This window comes from Peromyscus leucopus, chromosome 2 (genome assembly GCF_004664715.2).
Source record: "Peromyscus leucopus breed LL Stock chromosome 2, UCI_PerLeu_2.1, whole genome shotgun sequence".
NCBI lineage: Eukaryota > Metazoa > Chordata > Mammalia > Rodentia > Cricetidae > Peromyscus > Peromyscus leucopus.
Window position 1 is genome coordinate 11447458 of NC_051064.1, and position 21262 is coordinate 11468719.

General features: G+C 40.5%; 1 protein-coding gene across 1 annotated transcript in view; it reads left to right on the forward strand.

Annotated features, from left to right (window-relative positions):
• Window positions 1-11195, forward strand: part of LOC114704110 (signal-regulatory protein beta-1-like) — a 93436-nt gene extending 82241 nt beyond the window's left edge. The window contains exons 3-5 of the mRNA XM_037202374.1: window positions 5369-5722; window positions 9381-9495; window positions 11004-11195. Coding sequence (XP_037058269.1) covers window positions 5369-5722; window positions 9381-9493 — 467 coding nt within the window. The 3' untranslated portion in view covers window positions 9494-9495; window positions 11004-11195. The remainder of the gene's footprint in view (window positions 1-5368; window positions 5723-9380; window positions 9496-11003) is intronic.
• Window positions 11196-21262: the final 10067 nt, after the last annotated feature.

The window sequence follows — 21262 nt, forward strand, 5'->3', positions numbered from 1 at the left end:
CTAATGACTCAATTGACCTTTACCCCTTTAAAGACCCTGTTCAAAATACAGTCACATTATGAGGTACTATGGTCATAGCTCTGAAATATGGAGCATAAGTCACTTGTATATAACAGGTCCTCACACTTCCCTGGTCTTTTTGATCCTCTCCAGGGAGCTTTGTTTCCCTTCTCATGGACACTTCTTATTGACACTCTGAGTGGTCCTTGCTTATGATTCCCAAAGGCTGTTTGTCTTCAGTTCCTTCTTAGTCCATGAGAAAAACTTGACAACTTCAGGTCAGGCTTAGCAGCCCTCAGGCCCCTCCCCAATGTGGTTAGGGGCTCTATTGTGACATCTAATAATAGAATTTGAACTTTAAAATGTGCTCACTATATTTTCACTGAACCTGATTCTAGCAGTAATTGATGAATCCTTCTGATGATTTTGGCACTTCCTGAAGCTTTTTATTTTTGATTTTATCAAAATAATACATAGTTAGATTAATTATTAATTATATCATTCCCTGCTTTCTCTGTTTTTTTCTCCCCTACTTTGTTTCTTTAACTGTTCTCTCCCTTCCTCCCTCTCTCTCTCTCTCTCTCTCTCTCTCTCTCTATATATATATATATATATATATATATATATATATATATATCCATGATATCTCTGGTTATCACTCTCTCTTTCAAACACACACACACACACACACACACACACACACACACACACACACACTTTTCTAAATATATAATTATAATTTTATCAGTCCATATACTGTTACCTGAACAAAAACAACACCAATACACATGATAACATTAAAGGGGAATATGTCACTGACAGACATTGTGTGCCTTTGCTCTGACTTTTTAGTCATGATCCAGCCCTGACTTGCCTTATTATTGTCTTTCTACCATGATCGTCTGTCTTCCTACAGGCTCCAATACAACAGGATGGCCAGCAGATTAAAATTTCTAAACTGTGATATTTAGTGCAACTTCTGCTTTTATTGGTTGATTTATCTTAATAATTTACTTCAATATTGGGAAGTTGTCTAGCACAAATGTTGTACTTTGAGTCTGAAATATACTCAAAAATTCATATACTAATTTAGCCTTTGTTCCCAGCTGATGGTACTGTGAGAAATGATTGGGTGTTTAGAAGGTAAGGTGGACATGAGTCACATTGTTCCATCACACACTTTCTTCATAAGGAGGTTCTGCCTCCCGTGAGACCACAGCAATGGAGCCAGTCCACCCAGGATCCCTGAACTCTCTCAATCAATGAAACAGAGGACATATTTACTTCTTTGAACTGCTGGTTCCAGGTATTTTTTCAAATCTATGGGAAGCTAATTTAGGAAGCTACAATTATCTCCAGATACACATCTGTATCAAGAGCTAGATGCAGCTCCATAATCTGTGCCCAGCTCCATGACACTGTGCAGATTATCCAGTGTCAGCAAATGATTCATGACTCAGCAAATTAACCGAGAAATTACTTTTCAAAGTCATGAGCAGCCAGCATGTCCCAGATACTGTAGAAAGTAATCCAAGGTTCTAGCTCATATGGGCCTACATGTCAGGTTAATACTCATGTCACATTGCCACAGACAGAGAAAAAGAAGCAGAAGAACCAACAACTCTAATGGCAGTGTGGAAAGCTGTGACTTGAACCCAGGCTGTCTGACTGAGGTCCTGAGATGAGCAGTCAGTGCCCCTAGAGAGTTTAATCTCCTCTTGAACTTTAGCCTGATGAAGTGAGGACAGGATCTATGGCTTTCTTCTCCTGGATTCGTCAGCTTACTCTTTTACATGCAAACAGCTTTCCTTTGGGAAGCTCATTCACATAGGAAACTAGTTTTCTATTTCTACATAAATTACCAATTTAAAATGGGGTTCAGTGACAAGGGAAGATGTCACACTGAACAAATCATTCATAGGGGAGGGTTTGTTGAATACTGACTATGAACTAGAGGCTATTGACAAAAGAGATCCAACATCCTTCACTTTCACTCTTATGTACCATGCTCTGTTCTCCTCTTTGCTGAAACACTTTTCTCCTGCATCATTGTGACAAGTGACAGGCTTGAGTGTTGCTGTCATTATGGTTCTGCTGGGATAAGTTGAATGGTGAGGCTGGAACCTCTGTGCTAGTGTGCTGGGATTTCTGTGGACTCACAGATGAGGACTGACAACAACCCTACCTATGTGAAGTCAGAAACACTTCCCTTACTTAGTACATAGCCACTGCAGCCTGGGCTCTGGGAATGGGACAGAGAAGGATGGAGAATCTCCTAAGCAAAGTTGCTGTGCAGACTCCAGCTGGTCTCTCTAAATCAGCTAAAGCCTGTAATGACTGGATACTTCCATTAGCTATGATCACCCACAACAATGCACACTGTTAGCTGAGATTCTTCTGTCCACTCTGCAAAGCAGATTCCACAGGTGCCAGGATACTAGGTTTAGTTTTCTGTGCTTTTGTCTCAGAAAGGCAGATTCTAGTCCCTCCTGATGATTTCCTTCCTTCTTCCATAGTTGGTTACCTCAAAGTGCAGCTGGCTACTGCTTTAGTTCTTTGTGAGGGATGAGGTGGGTCCTGGGGACATGACATTGACTTTCACATCTCCCCATATTTACCATTTTACCTTTAGAGAATTAAATTTATCAAAGTACTTTGTAAATGTCAAAAACATTAGTTCATTTTAGTTTCTATTCATTATGTAATATGCTAATAAGAAATATTGCAGAAGAACGGCTCCTACAAATGTGTCGTGTTTAAGCAAGCCTGCTAGAGAAGCTATCCATTCATACTGTTTCTATACTTTCTGTTTTATTTCTGTTTCAATATTATAGGTCCTGTTGCTTCATAAAAAATTAAGTTACAATTTTGTTTTTAAATACTCTATTAAATCAGTCTACAAAATTTTGAGAGTTGCTACATTTTTCAAATTCTGGAGATAACTTAGTAAAAGCTAAATAGGTCTTTTTAATCTTTATGGCATCTTCTAACCAAAATATTAGTCTATAAATTTATTATATAAATTCAGGATTTCCACTTGGAACAAATTATAAACTTTGACAAAATTATTCATATAATTGGTGTATATAACTATACCAAAATATAAATTACTATGTAGGCTCATATAAACTAACCCATTCCCATTATTTTTCCCATATTTTATTTTTTAATCAGTAAGTATTCTAAGACTATCCACGTGTTTGCTAGATTCAGCATTATCTCATTACACAAGGTTTTAATTTCACAGACTTGCTTTTTGCTTTTGGTTTCAGTTATCAAGAGGGAAGCAGATTTGCCATAACAGAGGGTCTTGTTTGAGACCTAACAGTGACTGTGAAGCCTGAGCCCATCCCTAACCTTTCCTAGCAGATCCAGGTATATCAACTTCCCTAAGGCTATTAATGAGAACTACAAGGTAGAATATTAGAGTCACCATTACCAAACAGCTAAGTGGAAACTGGGAGCTCAGGATGCTTTATGAAATTTTAAAATTCATGATACAGACAGAAGTTGTATTGTCTTTTAAACTAGGCCTTATTCTCTGGGATCCTTTATTTCAACACAAAGGAAGTCCATTAGTATTTCCTCCAGGGCAGGTATCATTGTAATAAACTCAGATTTTTAACTAGAAAGAGCATGTTTACTCCCTAGTGTTGGACCCATAGTTTGCCATGTGTGGAATCCTTGGTTTTACTTAAATCCTGGATGTAGTTTTCTTCTTTTAGAACTGTGAATACACACACACTGTCTCATTGCCTCCTGGATGTTGACATTTCTGATAAGAGCTGTGTTCACATCATTAGCAGGATGAGATGAGTCATGCTCCAGGCTGCTCTCAGCATTCTCTGTTACTCCTCTTTGTCTGTTGGATTCTAGTGTGCACTGGTGTGGGCCTCTCTGAGTTTATCTCACATTGATTTAGTTCAATGTGTTAGATTTATAGTTCTTATATTTTAGCAAACCAGGAAGGTGTTAGACAACAGTTTTTTCCCCAATAATCTTGGCACTACACTCCAAATTCTTCAATTTCTTCTCTTAATTGTACCCCTGAAGTGCTGACTGGGTAATGTTACAGGATCCTTTTTCATGATTTGAGATATTTTTTGTAACCTGCTAAATCAATCCTCTGTGGACCCTGCCCATTGGACTAAGCTATATACATCTCAACTCCTCAATGCCTTTTGGTTCATTCTCACAGTTTCTCTCCATTTCATGTTATATTTTGCTATTCAGACCCTTCACTTTCTTTAGTGCTTTTACTGACTTTCCTTTTTGCTCTTTTCGTATCTCAAATGAATGTTGTACAGTCTTGGTCCATTAATGTAGTATAGTGAGTGCAATACAGTGCACCTACCAGATCATCAACGTCCAGGTAAGAAGGCATCATCAGTGTCAGGGTTATGGGAAGACAGGTGACAAGGGAGAGCACAGCCAGGTGACCACACCATGTGCAAGGAAACAACAGGGCAGCCTGGAGGGTGGGGTGCTGTGACCCTGTGACAGGTGCCTTATTACAGTAAATTAGACCTTCTGACCTCCAAAGTGTGAAGTAAAACATTTCTCTTGTGTCAAACCACTAACTTTTTAGGAACCTGTTATATCATCATGGGGTTGGAGAGATGGTTCATGGGTTAAGGCCGCTTACTACTCATCCATGGGACCCAGGTTCAATTCTGAGCACCCACATGGTGACATAACTATATATAACTTCAGTTCCAAGGGTTGTGACACCCTATTCTAGCTTCCTTGACTACTAGGCATGCATTTGGTGTTACAGATATATATGGAAGCAAAATACCCACACACATAAAATTAATTAGCTAACTACTGTGATTATAACACATACTTTTAAGAACTGGTAACTTAAACAGAGGGTTTATTTCTCTAATCAGGCTATATCTTATTGCATATTGGGAGCTATCTATGGCCTTATCACTTCACCTGGTAAAGCAACCCCATCGTGAACTGCAGGCCTGACCTAGAGAATCTTGAAATCAAAAGTACACCTCATTAGTTATATCTAGCTCTTACACTCGTATCTAACTAGCTTTAAAGAGTCCCATGAATTACACCCAATACTATTACACAAGAAGGGCTCATGCCATGTGCACGGAAGGTGAAAACCAGCAGATACTGGATGAAGCATGAGAATTGCAAAGAGAATTGGGGCTTCAGTCAGAATCCTGCTGAGTTCTCAGTGTCGGGGATTCAGTTTCCTCGTGTGTGTTAATCCTTGTGTTCAGAGGCCCCGGGTGAGGAGAACTGTGATCATGTCATGCTGAGCTCTAGTAAGTAGCAGTATATGATTATGAACTAGAGGAGCCTCTGGGTTCCCATCAGGATGAGTACTGACTGATGTTTCCTGCAGGAGGAGATATCAGGGAGAACCTGAAGGTGATTCAGCCTGAGAAATCAGTTTCTGTCTTTGCTGGAGCATCAGCCACTCTGAACTGCACTGTGACCTCCCTGTCCCCGGTGGGGCCCGTGAAGTGGTTCAAGGGTACAGGGCAGAGTCGATACCTAATATATAGTTTCACAGGAGAGAAGTTCCCCAGAGTCACATATGTTAAAGATCCCACAAAGAGAAACAACCTGGACTTTTCCATCCGCATCAGTAATGTCACACCTGCTGACTCTGGTACCTACTATTGTGTGAAGATCAATAGAGCAGACTCTGACAAGGAGATTCAGTCTGGGGGAGGCACCGATTTGAATGTACTTGGTAAGTACTACATAGTCCTCATCTCTGATATTTCCAGCAGGTTACAATGTGCCCAAGATTCTGTGAGCACCAAGGAACAAGCATGCCTGTAAGGGACTTTCATGTTCATAGGCTGACTTAACCCCAGCTGTGGACCAAGGAAGCAGAGGAGAGGAGAGGATATGCTATTTGCTAGAGGTGCCACTTTGTAGCTAGAGTTTTTCTCTCTGGGTCCTGTCAATCCCCAGCAGTCCCACAGCCCCCTTATAAACACACAGACTCTTTTATCATTTAAACTATTTGGCCTAATGGTTCAGGCTTCTAGCTATCTAGTTCTTACATCTTAAATTAACCCATTTTTATAAATCTATACCTTGCCACATGGCTCGTGGCTTACCAGTATCTTACATGTTTGTACTTATGGTGGCGGCTGGCAGCATCTCCTCCCCAGCCTTCCTGTTCCCAGAATTCTCTTCTCTGCTTATCATACCTATATTTCCTGCCTGAATACTGGACAAACAGCATTTTATTTATAGAGCACTATCCACAGCATCACTTCTGGTACATGGGGGTACATCCATACCCTTGTCTGCCTCACAATAATTACCTTTCTTAAATTGTCCCAATCTAGAGGCTACATAAAGATAGCTGATGCCATACTCAGTGATAGGGACAAACCTAGCCTACACCTCCAGAGTTTATTACCTCACCCGATTAAGTCTTCTCTTTCTGCCTGAACAACCTGGGCCTAGAGTACACCAGGTTCCACTCTAGATGTCAAAAGAGGTGGCAAGAAGCAGCCTAGCTGGAGCTCTTTACCCAAGATGTGTGTCTCCTCCTCCCAAGAGGAAAAGCACATCAAGGCACAGAGTCACAAGGCCAGAACACAGTGTGCTTTTCTCATTTTCCTTCATCCACAGCACACTGAGATCCTTTGGTACATGCCCACATTCACTGTGGAATCTCTCACCCTTGGTTTAGATGCTGGCACCAAGCAAGACCTTCGTCTTGGGTCTGTCTGGAAACATTTTATTTCTTACTTGCACAGGCACTGAAGGTTCTGGGCAATGTTGGATTATGTCCTGGAAGGTGTCTTCATGAAGATGATCTCCAATCACCAGCAGAGGCATCAGGACATTCACTTTGAAACTTCCTAATAGAGACCTAAAGTCTTATTTCTTGCTCTTGATTCTAGCATTTTTACAGCATGGACAGCCAGTCTATCCAGCCCAACCCTATTTGAGATGTGAGCCCACTTTGCCAGTACTCTGTCCATGATCACATAGCCAGCTGGTGCTGGGATCTGGGCTTGAAACCACATCTGACTCCAGGCCAGCTTCTTGCTGCCCCAGCAAGAGACTCCATCTCCACATAGGAGCCTAGTGCACAAGAGATGCTAAGTCAGAATGTCTCGAACTCAGCCAGCATTTCCATTCATCACCAGATCCCCAAGGTTTTCAGATGTTCTTCATAGTCAGATGGTAAGAGTAGTGATGGCCAAGCTACCCCAGTGTCAGCCGTGTTAGAACTGAGAACTGTTCACCTGTGTAAACAAAGCATCCTAGTGCAGCAGCTAGAGATACACTAATTCAAATCCCAGATCATGAATGTTGCATTTGTTTCAATTTGTGCCACTAAAGCAGTGCTACAGTGGATGAACTTGAAGAGCCACAGTCCTGGCAATAAGCACATGCCTATAGTTGTTTTTTACTATTTAGGGTCCTGCCACCCAGCTCCCAAATAAAGACACAGAGACTTATTTTTACTTACAAATGCCTGGCCTTAGCTTAGCTTGTTTCTAGCCAGTTTTTCTAACTTAAATTATCCCATTTCTTTTTAACTACACTTTTCCCCTGTAATTTTTATCTTTTTTTCTATATATTTTTCTTTCCTTCTTACTCTAGGGCTGGCTGTGTCACTGTGCAGTTGGCCCCTGGTATCTTTCTCTCCTTCTCCTTTTCTCACTTTTCCTTTCTCTTTAGCCTGGATTTTTCCTTCTATTTATTGTCTCTTCCTGTTAGCCCCACCTATTTCTCTCTCCTGCCTAGCTACTGACCATTCAGTTCTTTATTAGATCAATCAGATGTTTAAAACAGGCAAAGGAACACAGCTTTACAGAGTTAAACAAATGAAACAAAAGAATGAAACACACATTTGCATCATTAAGCAAATATTCCACAGCATAAATGACTGTAACACATCTTAAACCAATATTCCACAACACATGCCCTCTGGAGGAGGTCTTCAACATTTGAGGGTGAAATAGTTATAAGGATGTTACCATTTTCCTATTTGGGTGTGGTATAATTCCAATCCTTCAACAGAGGGAAACAAGAGGAGTGACTTCGTCCTGACACCACACGGGGCCTCACACTATATCCTCTCCCTGCTAGCACAGTATGTAGACTTGCTAAAATGAAGGAATGAAGTCATATAACATGCTTAGAGAAACTGCTGACATGGAGGAAATATTTCATCTTGTGAGCTTTGTTACTCAGAAACCATAAGACCTTAGGTTTTCACTTTCCCTCTCCAAGTCTTAGTTTTCAGTTAAGTGGAGGTGAGGGTTGGTGGCTGTCAACATGGCTGCTCTTTTCTCATTTGAATAATGTGGTAAACTGAGAGGAACCCTGGATCCATGTTCCTTTATTGGTCTGATATGGGTTTTAGCGTCTGAAATATAGAATGACTCTAGAATGTTCTAATAAACAGCTTTAGTTTAAAATCCCCCAGATACATTTTCTGGAAACTGAACTTGTCTTTTCCAAGGACAATGTTCCAAGGATCATCCTAAATACCAGCAGTGAGGAGCTTCTCTGAATCCCACTAACTTTGTGACTGTACCTACAGATCAGATTCCACATTGAAGAGGAAATAATAATCCTTAAACCCCAATAGTTCATTCTAGATCAAAATATGGGTGGCCATGGCCCAGGAACACAGATATAGGTCACCTCAAAGGCCACTGTGGAAGAACTTTTATGGAATTTTTGTAGAAATAGAACAAAGAAAGTCATAAGTCAAGACATTTTTGCAATACATTGGTAGAAACATGGAAGAGATGGGTTATAACACAGAAGGGAACCCTGGTTGAGGCTTCATATGCTATCTGATGACATGCTTAGCATCAGGGTTGGTGGAAGCTAGTGGTCTGCTAAGTTAATATATTCTAAAGGAAATCTAATCTTCTGCTTGTACATTCTGAATTACTAACCTAATGCTCAAAAGCTGTTATGTCAACTACAGAGGAAAGCAATGTATGCGTATTAAGAGAGCTGAATATGACCCAAGATAATCTGGCTCTGGACGTTCAACATGTCAAACTCTTCAATTCATTGAATTTCAAAAAGCTAACAACCATCACAAAGGGTTCAGTTTGAAGGTTCAGATTCTTTGTAAGAATTTTTGTTTATATAAAAAAAGGTGCGATGTGGAATTGTGTATAAAATCTTATCCAATCTCTCTAGAAGGGAAACTTCTTGACCTATTGGCCAGTGGGTAACTTGAAATCTCTTTGCTCTATCTTCTGCTTCAAAGTATTGAAGCTGGGATAGGGCACAAATTCAAACTCCTCAGAGATTTGATATACTTGGGAATTCATAAATGGGCCAGATAAAGATCCCTAATGACAAACTCCTTGTGTGCTCTCTAATGGTTCCTGTTACCACTTGATTTCCAGAACTGAAGACATCAGATACTGCTAAGGTCCTTGTAGCTGTGCTCCTTGGACCCAAACTGCTACTGGTAATTGGTGCCTTTGCCATCTACATGCACAAGAAGCAGAAGGCCTGACTGTAAGTTAGGAGGGATGGAGGCTGTATTAGTTACTATTCTGTTGATGTGACAACACAACATGATGAAAGCAATTTATAGAAAAAAAAGGTTTATTTGGCCATACTGTTCCAGAGTCATATGAGTCCATCAAACCTGAGAGGCATGAAGACAGATCAGGGAGCTAAGAGCTCACATCCTTGTGGAGAGCATGAAACAGAGAGAATAAACTGGAAGTGTCACAAGCCTTTTTTAATATGAAAGCTCACTGTAGCATGAATCTTAAAAGTTCTTATTAATGAAATCAAACCTGAGCCAGGTATTGGGGTGAACTGGTAGATCAGAGAACCAGAACAAGCCACAGCTACCTCACCTTGCCAGATCCTCAGCAGGTCTTGTTTCCTCAGACTGGAGGCCTCTGAGTCCTCATCCAGAATGGGTCTCAGCTGAACTGCTGCTAAAAAGCCTGAATGCTTAACCAGGCCAAATGCTTAACCAGGCCAAATGCTTAACCAGCCAAAATGCTTCTAGTTTCTAGTCCTCACACCTTATATATCTTTCTGCCTTCTACCATCACTCCCTGGGATTAAAGGATCACTCCCTGGGATTAAAGGCATGTGTCACCATGACTGGCTGTTTCTAATGCGGCCTTGAATTTAGAGATCCCAGATGGATTTCTGCCTCTAGATTGCTAGGATTAAAGGCTTGAGTGCCAACATTTCCTAGGCTGAGGATCTAGTGGCTTTTCTGTTCTCTGACCCCAGATAAGTTTATTAGGGTCCACAATATTTTGGGGAACAAAATACCACCACAGATCACCTCATGTGACATACTTTCTCTGGAAAGGCTGCACTACCCAAATCTCTCCAAAGAGTACCACCAACTGGGAACCATGCATTCAAATATCCTAGAATGTAGAGAATATTTCTTACTCAAACCACCAGGGGGTTATCAATCTTTGGACTAACAAATAAGGGGCAGGGGCAGTAGGAGGGCCAAGGCATTTGTGAAACAGTTTTACCATCTGTGGTGATGACATGTTGCTGAGGATCCTCAGGAATCCCTTGGAACCCTTTGAGACATCCCAAGCACCCAGGAAGTATGTGTGTCCTTCAGGAAGCTTTCAGTTGAGGATTAACAGAATCATCCAAAGAGGCCTAAAAGAAGTGAAGGACATGGGCCCCAAGGAGGATGTGGTGTATTGTTAAGGTCACCACAGAAAGTAGAAAGCAAGGGTTCATGGGAAATAACAATCTACATTATAGACCAATTTTTAGAAGTTCCAAAGACCTGTATTAAGGAATTTTCCTGCTTTGTTCTCTCTGTGATCATGAAGAAGAGACTCATAAAGAGTATGACTCAGGGACTAGGCTTAGTCCTGGACCAGAGAAGAGCAGTATTCAGACATTGTAGCACTAAGGTACAATGTGTACATTATGAAAGGACTATTGAATGAGAAGAGATTCTCCTTAGCTCTTCCCTTCATTCTGCCATATCAGACCCTGATTATCTGACATCACCTTTTTTATAGGGTCTCAGACTACAAGAAGCTATTGAGAAGCTGTGGAAGATTGCTCCAAATGCTCCCTTACAAGGACAACTCCAACTCAGAATTCCCTATTGTTCCCACATAAGCACTGATAGCTCACAGTTCAAATGCTGTAGTTATTGAATAATGTTCTTGGGGTTCTTAATCTCAGTAATAAAAGAATTTAAGGAAGAACTCAAGTGAAAGTTCAAATATAATCTATCAAGTTATGAGGGAAAATTTCAAGTTCAGGCAAGTATACAACTCGGCAACCTCACAGAAGAGGATAACAGAGAAGTAAAGGGAAAACATACTCATGCTGTTTAAGAGATGTGGAGGTCAGACACATGGTGAACAAACTTCCACATGGTGAAAAGGGGGCATTTAGAGAAAAAGTAAGGAAGCCTAAATTATCAGGAAAGGTATACTTAGATTCAGCCAGCATCCAAAATCCAAAAGAAAGAGACAGACAGAAAGAAAAGGCAAGTGTTGTTTAGTCTGATCTGGCCACACTGAGGTAGGCAGACCCATCTGAACCTCAACATAGCATGTTGGCACTGCACTGGGTAGTGGTGATGGCTTTGCAGCTGGGATCCCACTGTCTCTGATCCCAGGGCAGGGGATGAGCAGATACAGAATCAATGGCACAGATTTTGGGAGTCATGTAAACAATCTCGTTTATTAAACAAAGGGCTGAGGTATTTATGTGGGTGCTGTTTGGTGGGCTTTCTCTCTATGGCTATTGTGACCTTTCTTGATTTGTCCTTAGGTCTTACATCAGCAGTTGTCATCTTGAGGATCCAGTTTCAGGTTCCACTAGGTCAGGACATTACTTCACATGTCACAGCTCTTTGTTTGCTTAAGGTGTGGTGAGATAATTTCAGCCTTACCTGCCTCAGTGTAGGGAGAATTCTGAGAAGGAAATGTTTAGTATATGAATTAAGGTGAAATTTTGTATTGTTTTGTTTTTTGACACAGGGTCTACTTTATAGCTTTGACAGTCTGTATATTGCTAAGTAGATGAAGTTGACCTTAAACTCAAGATCTGCTTGCCTCTGCCTCCTGAGTCCTCAGATTGAATGTGTGCTACACACTCATACCTCTGTAGAAAAAATTTTTCTTCCTATTTTTTTAGTGTGGTTTAAGAGGGTCCATTGTCCTTGTGATTGAACCTGACCACCTAGAATGTTAGGTCTTCACCCAGTCTACAGATTCTGTTCTCTTAACCATGAGTTTTCTTTAATGGGCCCTTAACCTACTCTAACATCTTCCTGAAAAGATAACCCTGAAAGCATTTACAAGTGAGATCAGGATCTGAGCCTCCAAACTTTTTTTGTTATCTCTGGCCCAAGGCCATTTTGGACTTCTAGACAAAGAAGAAACTAGTTGTATCTTTGAGGTCTGTTTGCCCTAAACATCTTGTTCACATTCAAACTCTTCTTTTTTTTTAACATAAATCTTGATTGATTCTATGTTAATTTCATCACATCATATGCCCCAATTCCCGCTCACTTTCCAGTCTCTCCATATCTGCCCCTTCCCCCTGCAGCATCCCCTCCCAAAAGAAAACTCTGTAAAATATTAAGCACAGACCCCCAGATCAGTATGGTTCCAGCAGCAGCATTACCCTCAGATACCCACATGGCCTCATCTCATGGCTTTAGGTGGTGGTAGGACCACAGACATCAACTTAGACCCTGGCTGCTCTACAGCCATAGACCCAGACATGGCTCTTGGCAGCAGCCTGGGCCTGGGCAACCATGGCCCTGTGTGGCAGCACAGGCCACTCAGATAGGCATGGCCACCATGGCAGCACAGGACCCAGAGACCAACATGGCCATAGGTTGTAGCCTAGAGCCAGAAATGAATGTGGCCTTTGGTGACAACATGGGCCACACATACCAACACAGACCCTGGCTGTGGTAATACCATGAACCCATACATGGTCCTCAGCAGCAGTCTGGGCCCTGAGTCACCCTGGTCCCAGGTAGCAAGTGGGCCACTCACATCAGCCAGTTCCTCATCACCTTTGATTCTTCATGTGCCTCTTTTCACAGCACATTGATTGTCCTGCATCTCTTTCTCTGCCATTTCTCTATCAAATATATTCTCATCAAGGTGGTACCTCCTCATTGGGTACAAGGTGAGGGTGCCTTCAGCTAATTCATACTGTGAGGAAACAGGCTGGCCCATGGGTGTCATTTACCCACATGAGCTTCACAGCATCAAATGGACCTGTAGATGCCTCAGCCAGCCTAGATTGTCAACCACTTATTCTCATCACATGGTCTTCATCTGAGGTCTGGAAATTGTTGAAATTGAAAAAATTGTGGAAATTGTTGACAATGTGAAGAGTCCCTTTCTGAGTACATCTGGGGATCTGGAATCATTGACACAGGTTGGCCCTCACTGTATACTTCCTTTCTCCTGCATTCCACTATGACCAAACTTCTAACCCCACTGATATTCTTTAATTTGCTACATCCTAATTTTATGAATAAAAATTGCTCTTTTTCCTGTTTGACCAAGCATTTTCAGATAGCCTCCATCAAAAAAAAATTAAAAATATGCTTTCTAAAGTCAATATAGTCTCTGTCACCTTTTTTCTTATCCCTGCTGTTCATGATAGAAATGCTGTGAAATTCAGAGTTTGAGTCATTTTGCTTTTTCTTTCTTCACTTAGTCACATGAAATGATGAGTTTAAAATGAGCATAACTACTCTTAAGATGAGAAATTTTTAAAATTTGTGTCTGAAAAGAGGAGAAAGTGCTGATTTGTAGTGCTTGTGACATTCAATAATGTAAATAGTCTTATCAAGGTCAGACTCAAGTAACCAACTCCAGACACACAGCCATGAATCTTTCTCACAGACTGGGTCAAACTCACTCACTTTCTCACAGACTGAGCCAATACCTACTCACTACTACAGTGTGTCTACACTGTGAACATGGTTTACCTCCTCTGTCCCTCACCTTTAGTCACAGGATCAAGGACAGAATCTCCAGCATCTATCAGCTTCCATTTTAGCTACCAGAATATGTTGTCAAAACAATTAAATTTAGTGACACCTCTGCTTCTTCCAATATATTTTAATAGTTCATTTTCTCTCTTTTATTCTATCTCTGCTCAATGTCACTTTGTCACCAACTTTTCTCACAACACAATATATAAATTTGGGCAACAAAGAAGCAACACATCTGTGAATTTGCTATGTGTCTGGAAATAAGAATATCTTAGTTCCATTCTGTAGCTAGAGTTTTCCTGCCTTGACCACAGTCAGGACTGTCACTTGCCAGTCCCACAGCCGCTCAGACCCAAGCAAGTAAACACAGAGACTTATATTGCCTACAAACTGTATGGCCGTAGCAGGCTTTTTGCTAACTGTTCTTACATCTTAAATTAATCCATTTCTATAAATCTATACCTTGCCACGTGGCTCGTGGCTTACTGGGCTCTTCACATGCTGCTTGTCATGGCGGCGGCTGGCAGTGTCTCCCCCCCCCCCTTTCTGTTCTCTCATTTCTTCTCTCTGTTAGACCAGCCTATACTTCCTGCCTGGTCACTGGCCAATCAGTGTTTTATTTATTGACCAATCAGAACACATATTTGACATACAGACCATTCCACAGCACCGTTCACTGATGATGTGATCAAATACATCAGCAAAACAATTTTAAGGATGAAATGAGGAGGTCTCCCAGTGATAATCAAGTGATGGCCAGGTTTGCTGCTGGATCTCTGGATGAAAGTTGGATAAATGAGGATACTTCTAGTGAGAGATTGGAAGAAATCTGTACACATAGATTTTCCTCTGTGAGACATAGTTTTCATAAAAGGTAGATTGCCATTCTAAAAGAAATAATTCTACTTGTTGTCAAGCTTTCTAAAATTTTGGTGGTTATCTATTTTACCCTTGAATGTAGACAAAAAGAAACTAATTAATGAAGAGGCTCAGATGCTTTGTGTGCATTATAAGTGAGACCAGAGGGTTTTCATTGTAAATGTAACACAATCTTGAATCACATGAAGGAGTCATATGGAGAGATTTTCAGGATCAGATTGTCCTGTGGTCATGTTTGTGAGAAGACTGTCTTGATGACATTAGTTGATATTGGAAGATCCATCCCACTATGGGGGTCACCACCCCATACTTGGGTCCTGGAAGGTATGAGAAGATTGTAGAAAGTAGGCTGAGGTGTGCAGACATGCATCCATTCTTGCTTTCTGCATTTGACTGTGATAAGACAAGCTGTTTCAAATGCCTGCCACCTTGAATTCCCTGCTGTTACAGATTGTAAGTTTGAATAGAGAGATAAAATGAACCCTTTCTCTGCTAAGTTGTTTTTCTCAGGGTATTTTATCACAGCAACAGAATTTAAACTGGGACAATAGGCAAAGCATGTGATTTTATTAACTTGGGTGCACTAGAATTGACAAGTGATTTTAACAGAGTAAGGTGGAGACATAAATGAATTATCATATGAACAGCAATGAGCAAAAGCAACTTGTGAAGGAGAAGGTATATTTGACTTACAGCTCTATATCACAGTTCATCCTCAAAGGAAGTCATGGCAAATATTCAGTGCAAAAGCTCAGAACTACAGGAACTGAAGCAAAGGTCAAGGAGAAATGCTGCTTACTGGCTTGCTACCCATCATTTGCTCAGCTTGCTTTCTTATACCAACCAGGAGTGGCACTGCCCCACAGAGAGCTGGGCCCCTATCACATCAATTATCAATCAAGAAATTGCAATACAGTCTTGTCTACAAGCAAATATTGTAGAGACTTTTCATTTGAGATTCCTTCTTCCCAGATAACACTAGCTTGTGTCAAGTTGATATAAAAGTTATCCAACATATCTTGTAAAAATATAGAATTAGCCATTTGATATCATTTATCATAGAAGCTTTGAGTGCTGGTGCCATGGCCTCTGACAGTTGCTATAGTTATTTGCTTGTTTATTGATTGGATAACCTTCTAAGTTGATTACTGAATGCTATCCTTTCTAAACACACCAGCACTGAACATTGTTTTCCTTTTTTTTTTTTTTAGTTTTTTGAGACAGGGTTTCTCTGTGTATGTTTGTGCCTTTCCTGGAAGTCACTTTGTAGACCAGGCTGGCCTCGACCTCACAGAGATCTGCCTGCCTCTGCCTCCTGAGTGCTGGGAATAAAGGCGTGCGCTGCCACCGCTGCCACCACCACCCGGCAGCACTTTCTTTGTTGTGCCCAGATCGTGAACCCCAGAGAGACCACCAAAGAGGAGCATGCCGGAATGCAAAAGCAAGGTTTAATTCCAGATATCCAAAAGCAATACAAGCCTAGGCAGGGACTTTGTCCAATACATCCAATGCATTGGAGGCTGGAGAAAGCGCCCACCTGTTTGCAAGCTCAGTTTTTAAAGGGAAAAATCACAAGGTTACATCATTTAGGGGTGCTAGTACGGGTACAATTCTGACTGGCTCCCTTCAAGGGGCTTTCTAGAAATCATGGCTTAATCTTACTTCTAAGGGAGTGGTTGCCCAACAACATTTCTCATTGGCTGCCATCAGGTGGGGGCATTTCTGTGGTCAGTTGCCCTGGAAACCAGGGAGAGGACATTCCATAGTCTGGCAGGACTTACCTCGTGACTATCTTGTGACTCTGTACTTTTACACTTCCTGGTTTCTGGAATCTGGACTGACTTATTTCAGTAACTATTGGCCTATTCCTAGAAGGAGAAATCTTAGGCCTTAGTTTTGGGGTAAAAGCATTTTGGTCTCATTTCTAAGATGGCTCATTTTGGTCTCACACTTGTCCTGTAATATTTGTTAAGAAGCTACAAATCTTTGTGGGACAATGAACACTTATATCAATTAGGTTGACACAGAACCGGTGCATTTTTATTTTACTAGTTTGTATATATTTGAAGTTGAAGCAGACATAGTCACAGTGAAGTAAGTCTGGGTTGTGCTACTTTTCTATTTACTCTCAAGCATGAAGCCTACTAACTCCTCTACTGTGATCACCTATTCAGAGTGGACTTGTTTATTAGTGTCATGGGGGTGGAGACTACATTCTGGACAGGTGTTTCTCATGCAGAACAGAGTTTGCATGCCATTGTTATTATGCCTCCTCCCAAGCCCAAGAAACTCTCAACTATCTTTCCTTCCCACTTTAACGCTATTATTTCTAGTGACAAATATAATTTCCTGTAGCAGGAACACCTGCGTTACTATCTGTTCACCACATCAGAGCGAGGACCTGGAGATTAAGAACAGAGACAAGACAGCAGGTCATTCGACTCAGCAGAATGCCAAATGTCATTTATTGAAAGAGGGAGGAGGCCTTAAATACAGGCTTAGAGCACAGTGTGAGAACCCTGGAGGGTAGAAGACACCACAGATGTTTTACATTCTTGCATCCTAGCTGTTTACACCAAATGCAGGATATACAAACAAGGAACCTCCAGTAACCTAAAAAGATACAAAAAAATTGAAATAACCTCCTGTATTCTATCAGACCACAATGTCTTAAAGTTAGAATTAAACATCAACATAAACTACAGAGAGCCTACAATCTCATAGAAACTGAATAATGCTCAACTGAATCACCAATGGATCAAGGAAGAAATAAAAAAAGAAATTAAAGACTTCCTAGAATTCAATGGAAGTAAATGTACAACATTCCCAAACTTATGAGACACTATGAAGCACTGCTAAGAAGAAAATTCATAGCACTAAATGCCCACCTAAAGAAGTTGGAGAAATCTCCCACTAGTGACATAAAAGCACACCTGAAAGCTCTAGAACAAAAAGAAACAAACTCACCCAGGAGGAATAGATGCCAGGAAATTATCAAATTGAGAGTTGAAATCAATAAAATAGAAACAAAGAGAACAATACAAAGAATCAATTAATTAGAGTTGGTTCTTTGAGAAAATCAACAAGACAGACAAACCGTACCCTAACTAACCAAAAGGCAGAGAGAACATCCAAATTAACAAAATCAGAAATGAAAAGGGAACTATAACAACAGACAACAAGGAAATCCAGAGAATCTTCGGGTCATACTTAAAAAACCTGTACTCTACAAAATTGGAAAATTTAAAACAAATGGACAATTTTCTGGATAGGAACCACATTCCAAAGTTAAGTCAAGAACAGATAAACAATTGAAATAGACCTATAATCCCCAAGGAAATAGAAATTGTCACTAAAAGTCTCCAAACCAAAAAAAAAAAAAAAAAAAAAAAAAAAAAAAAAAAAAAAAAAAAAAAAAAAAAAAAAAAAAAAAAAAAATCCCAGGGCCAAATGGTTTCAGTGCACAGTTCTAACAGAATATCCAGAAGAGCTAATACTAATACTCTTCAAATTGTTCTGCACAATAGAAACTGAAGGAACTTTGCCAAACTCTTTCTATTGGCTACAATTACCCTGATACCCAAACCACGCAAAGATGCAACAAGAAAAAGAATTATAGACTAATCTCCCTCATGAACATTGATGCAAAAATACTCGATAAAATACTGGCAAAGTGAATCCAAGAACACATCAAAAAAATCATGTACCATGAACAAGTAGGCTTCATCCCAGAAATGCATGGATGGCTCAACATATAAAAATCTGTCAATGTGATACACCATATTGAAAGAAAAAAAAAACCACATAATCATTTCATCAAATGCTGAAAAAGCTTTTGACAAAAATCCAACATCCCTTCATAATAAAGGACTTTGAGAGATCAGGAATGCAAGGAACATATCTAAACATAACAAAGGTGTAGCATAAATCTTAAAAGTTCTTATTAATAAAATCAAACCTGAGGCCAGTTATGGGGGTCCATGCTGGTAGATCAGAGAGACAGAACAAACCACAGCTATCTTACCTCGCCAGATACTCATCTGGTCTTGTCTCCTCAGACTGGAGGCCTCTGAGTCCTCATCCGGAATGGGTCTCAGCTGAATTACTGCTCAAAAGCCTGAATGCTTAACCAGCCAAAACCTTCTAGTTTCTGGTCCTCACGCCTTATATATCTTCCTGCTTTCTACCACCACTCCCTGGGATTAAAGGCTGGCTTTCTGGGATTAAAAGCGTGTCACCATGCTTGGCTATTTCCAATGTGGCCTTGAACTCACAGAGATACAGAGGGATTTCTATCTCTGGAATGCTAGGATTAAAGGTGTGAGTGCCACCATTTTCTAGCCTTTGTATCTAGTGGCTGTCTGTTCTCTGACCCCAGATAAATTTATTAGAGTACACAATACCACCACATTTCCTCTCTTTTTGTCTAAAATTAAAAAAGCTTATAACTAATACAAGAAAAACTATCTTCAATAAGTATATGCAATATACAGTCAAGATTACATTAACAATGTCTAGTCCATTAACATTTGACAGATCCAGACAAAAAACTCCATTATATATATTAACAATGTCCAGTCCAGTAACATCTGATAAACTCAGACCAAAACATTTTCATTACTTATCTTATTTAAAACAAGTAGTTCCTTTTTAAAAGTAGATTCCATAATCTCCCTTTTTATCTTATCATATCCATATTCTCTTTTTTCTTTTCATAATACATTCAGTAGTCTACCTTTTGTCATTTTTATATCTTCCCTTTTTCTTCAGTGTAGATTCAATGATCTACCTATTTATCCTATTATTTCTTTATCTTTTTTCTCAGAGTAGATTCGATGATCTATCTCATATCTATATTCTCTTTTTCTTTTTGCTTTCTAGGGGTGACGATATCTTTAGGGAATCTTGAAAAGAAAATGTTCGGGTTAATTGTAAAGTCCTGTATCATTTGTCCAGTCTTTGCATAAAAGGAAAGTTCAGGGCTTGTTTCAAGTCTTTGTTCAAGTAGTCTGTCAGGCTGGATCATCTCAGCTAGCCATCTCAAAATTGTCCTAAGCAGTTTGTAGTCCAAAGCAGATCTTTCTGTGGTGTTAATCAGCTTAATGGCTTTACCATAGTCCTTTTGAAGATTTCAAAGTTGCTGTTAGGTGTGGTCATGGTTCCATGCAGCCTTTTTTTTTTTTTTGCCTCCTCTGTGGTTTGGAGCAATCACAGTCTGATAAATGTCTGTCTCTCGGAACCATGAACATTCTTCCCTAGAACAGAAAATCTTCACAACAATTTCTCCCCACCATTTGTCTTGCCAAACTTTTCCAAACTGACCTTTGCCGATGCTTTCTTGTAACACGATGGTCCTGGCAATTCTTCTCTGAACCAGCAGCAGTAAACCCTTCATCCCTGGTAGCAGCATCACCGCAGTCACCAACACGATGAGAAGGAGCTGGCAACGTGGAGCAGTAGCCACTGCTTCCATGGTCCCACCACTGTTTGTGGCTAAGTCCGGGCCAAAGCTTCTCCCAAGCCTCCTAGGCCGGCCTCAAACTCGGGATCCTCCTGCCTCTGTCTCCTTCAGCAAATCCTACCGGCGTGTGCCACCACAACCGGATGAGTATAACTTGGGCCTGAGCTGGGGCTCACAAGGCCACAGGCAAACAGCTTTTTCATGAATTCGTAACACGAACGTTGGGCGCCAGATGTAGTATAAATCTTAAAAGTTCTTATTAATAAAATCAAACCTGAGGCCAGTTATGGGGGTCCATGCTGGTAGATCAGAGAGACAGAACAAACCACAGCTATCTCACCTCGCCGGATACTCATCTGGTCTTGTCTCCTCAGACTGGAGGCCTCTGAGTCCTCATCCGGAATGGGTCTCAGCTGAATTACTGCTCAAAAGCCTGAATGCTTAACCAGCCAAAACCTTCTAGTTTCTGGTCCTCACGCCTTATATATCTTCCTGCTTTCTACCACCACTCCCTGGGATTAAAGGCTGGCTTTCTGGGATTAAAAGCGTGTCACCATGCTTGGCTATTTCCAATGTGGCCTTGAACTCACAGAGATCCAGAGGGATTTCTATCTCTGGAATGCTAGGATTAAAGGTGTGAGTGCCACCATTTTCTAGCCTTTGTATCTAGTGGCTGTCTGTTCTCTGACCCCAGATAAATTTATTAGAGTACACAATACCACCACATTTCCTCTCTTTTTGTCTAAAATTAAAAAAGCTTATAACTAATACAAGAAAAACTATCTTCAATAAGTATATGCAATATACAGTCAAGATTACATTAACAATGTCTAGTCCATTAACATTTGACAGATCCAGACAAAAAACTCCATTATATATATTAACAATGTCCAGTCCAGTAACATCTGATAAACTCAGACCAAAACATTTTCATTACTTATCTTATTTAAAACAAGTAG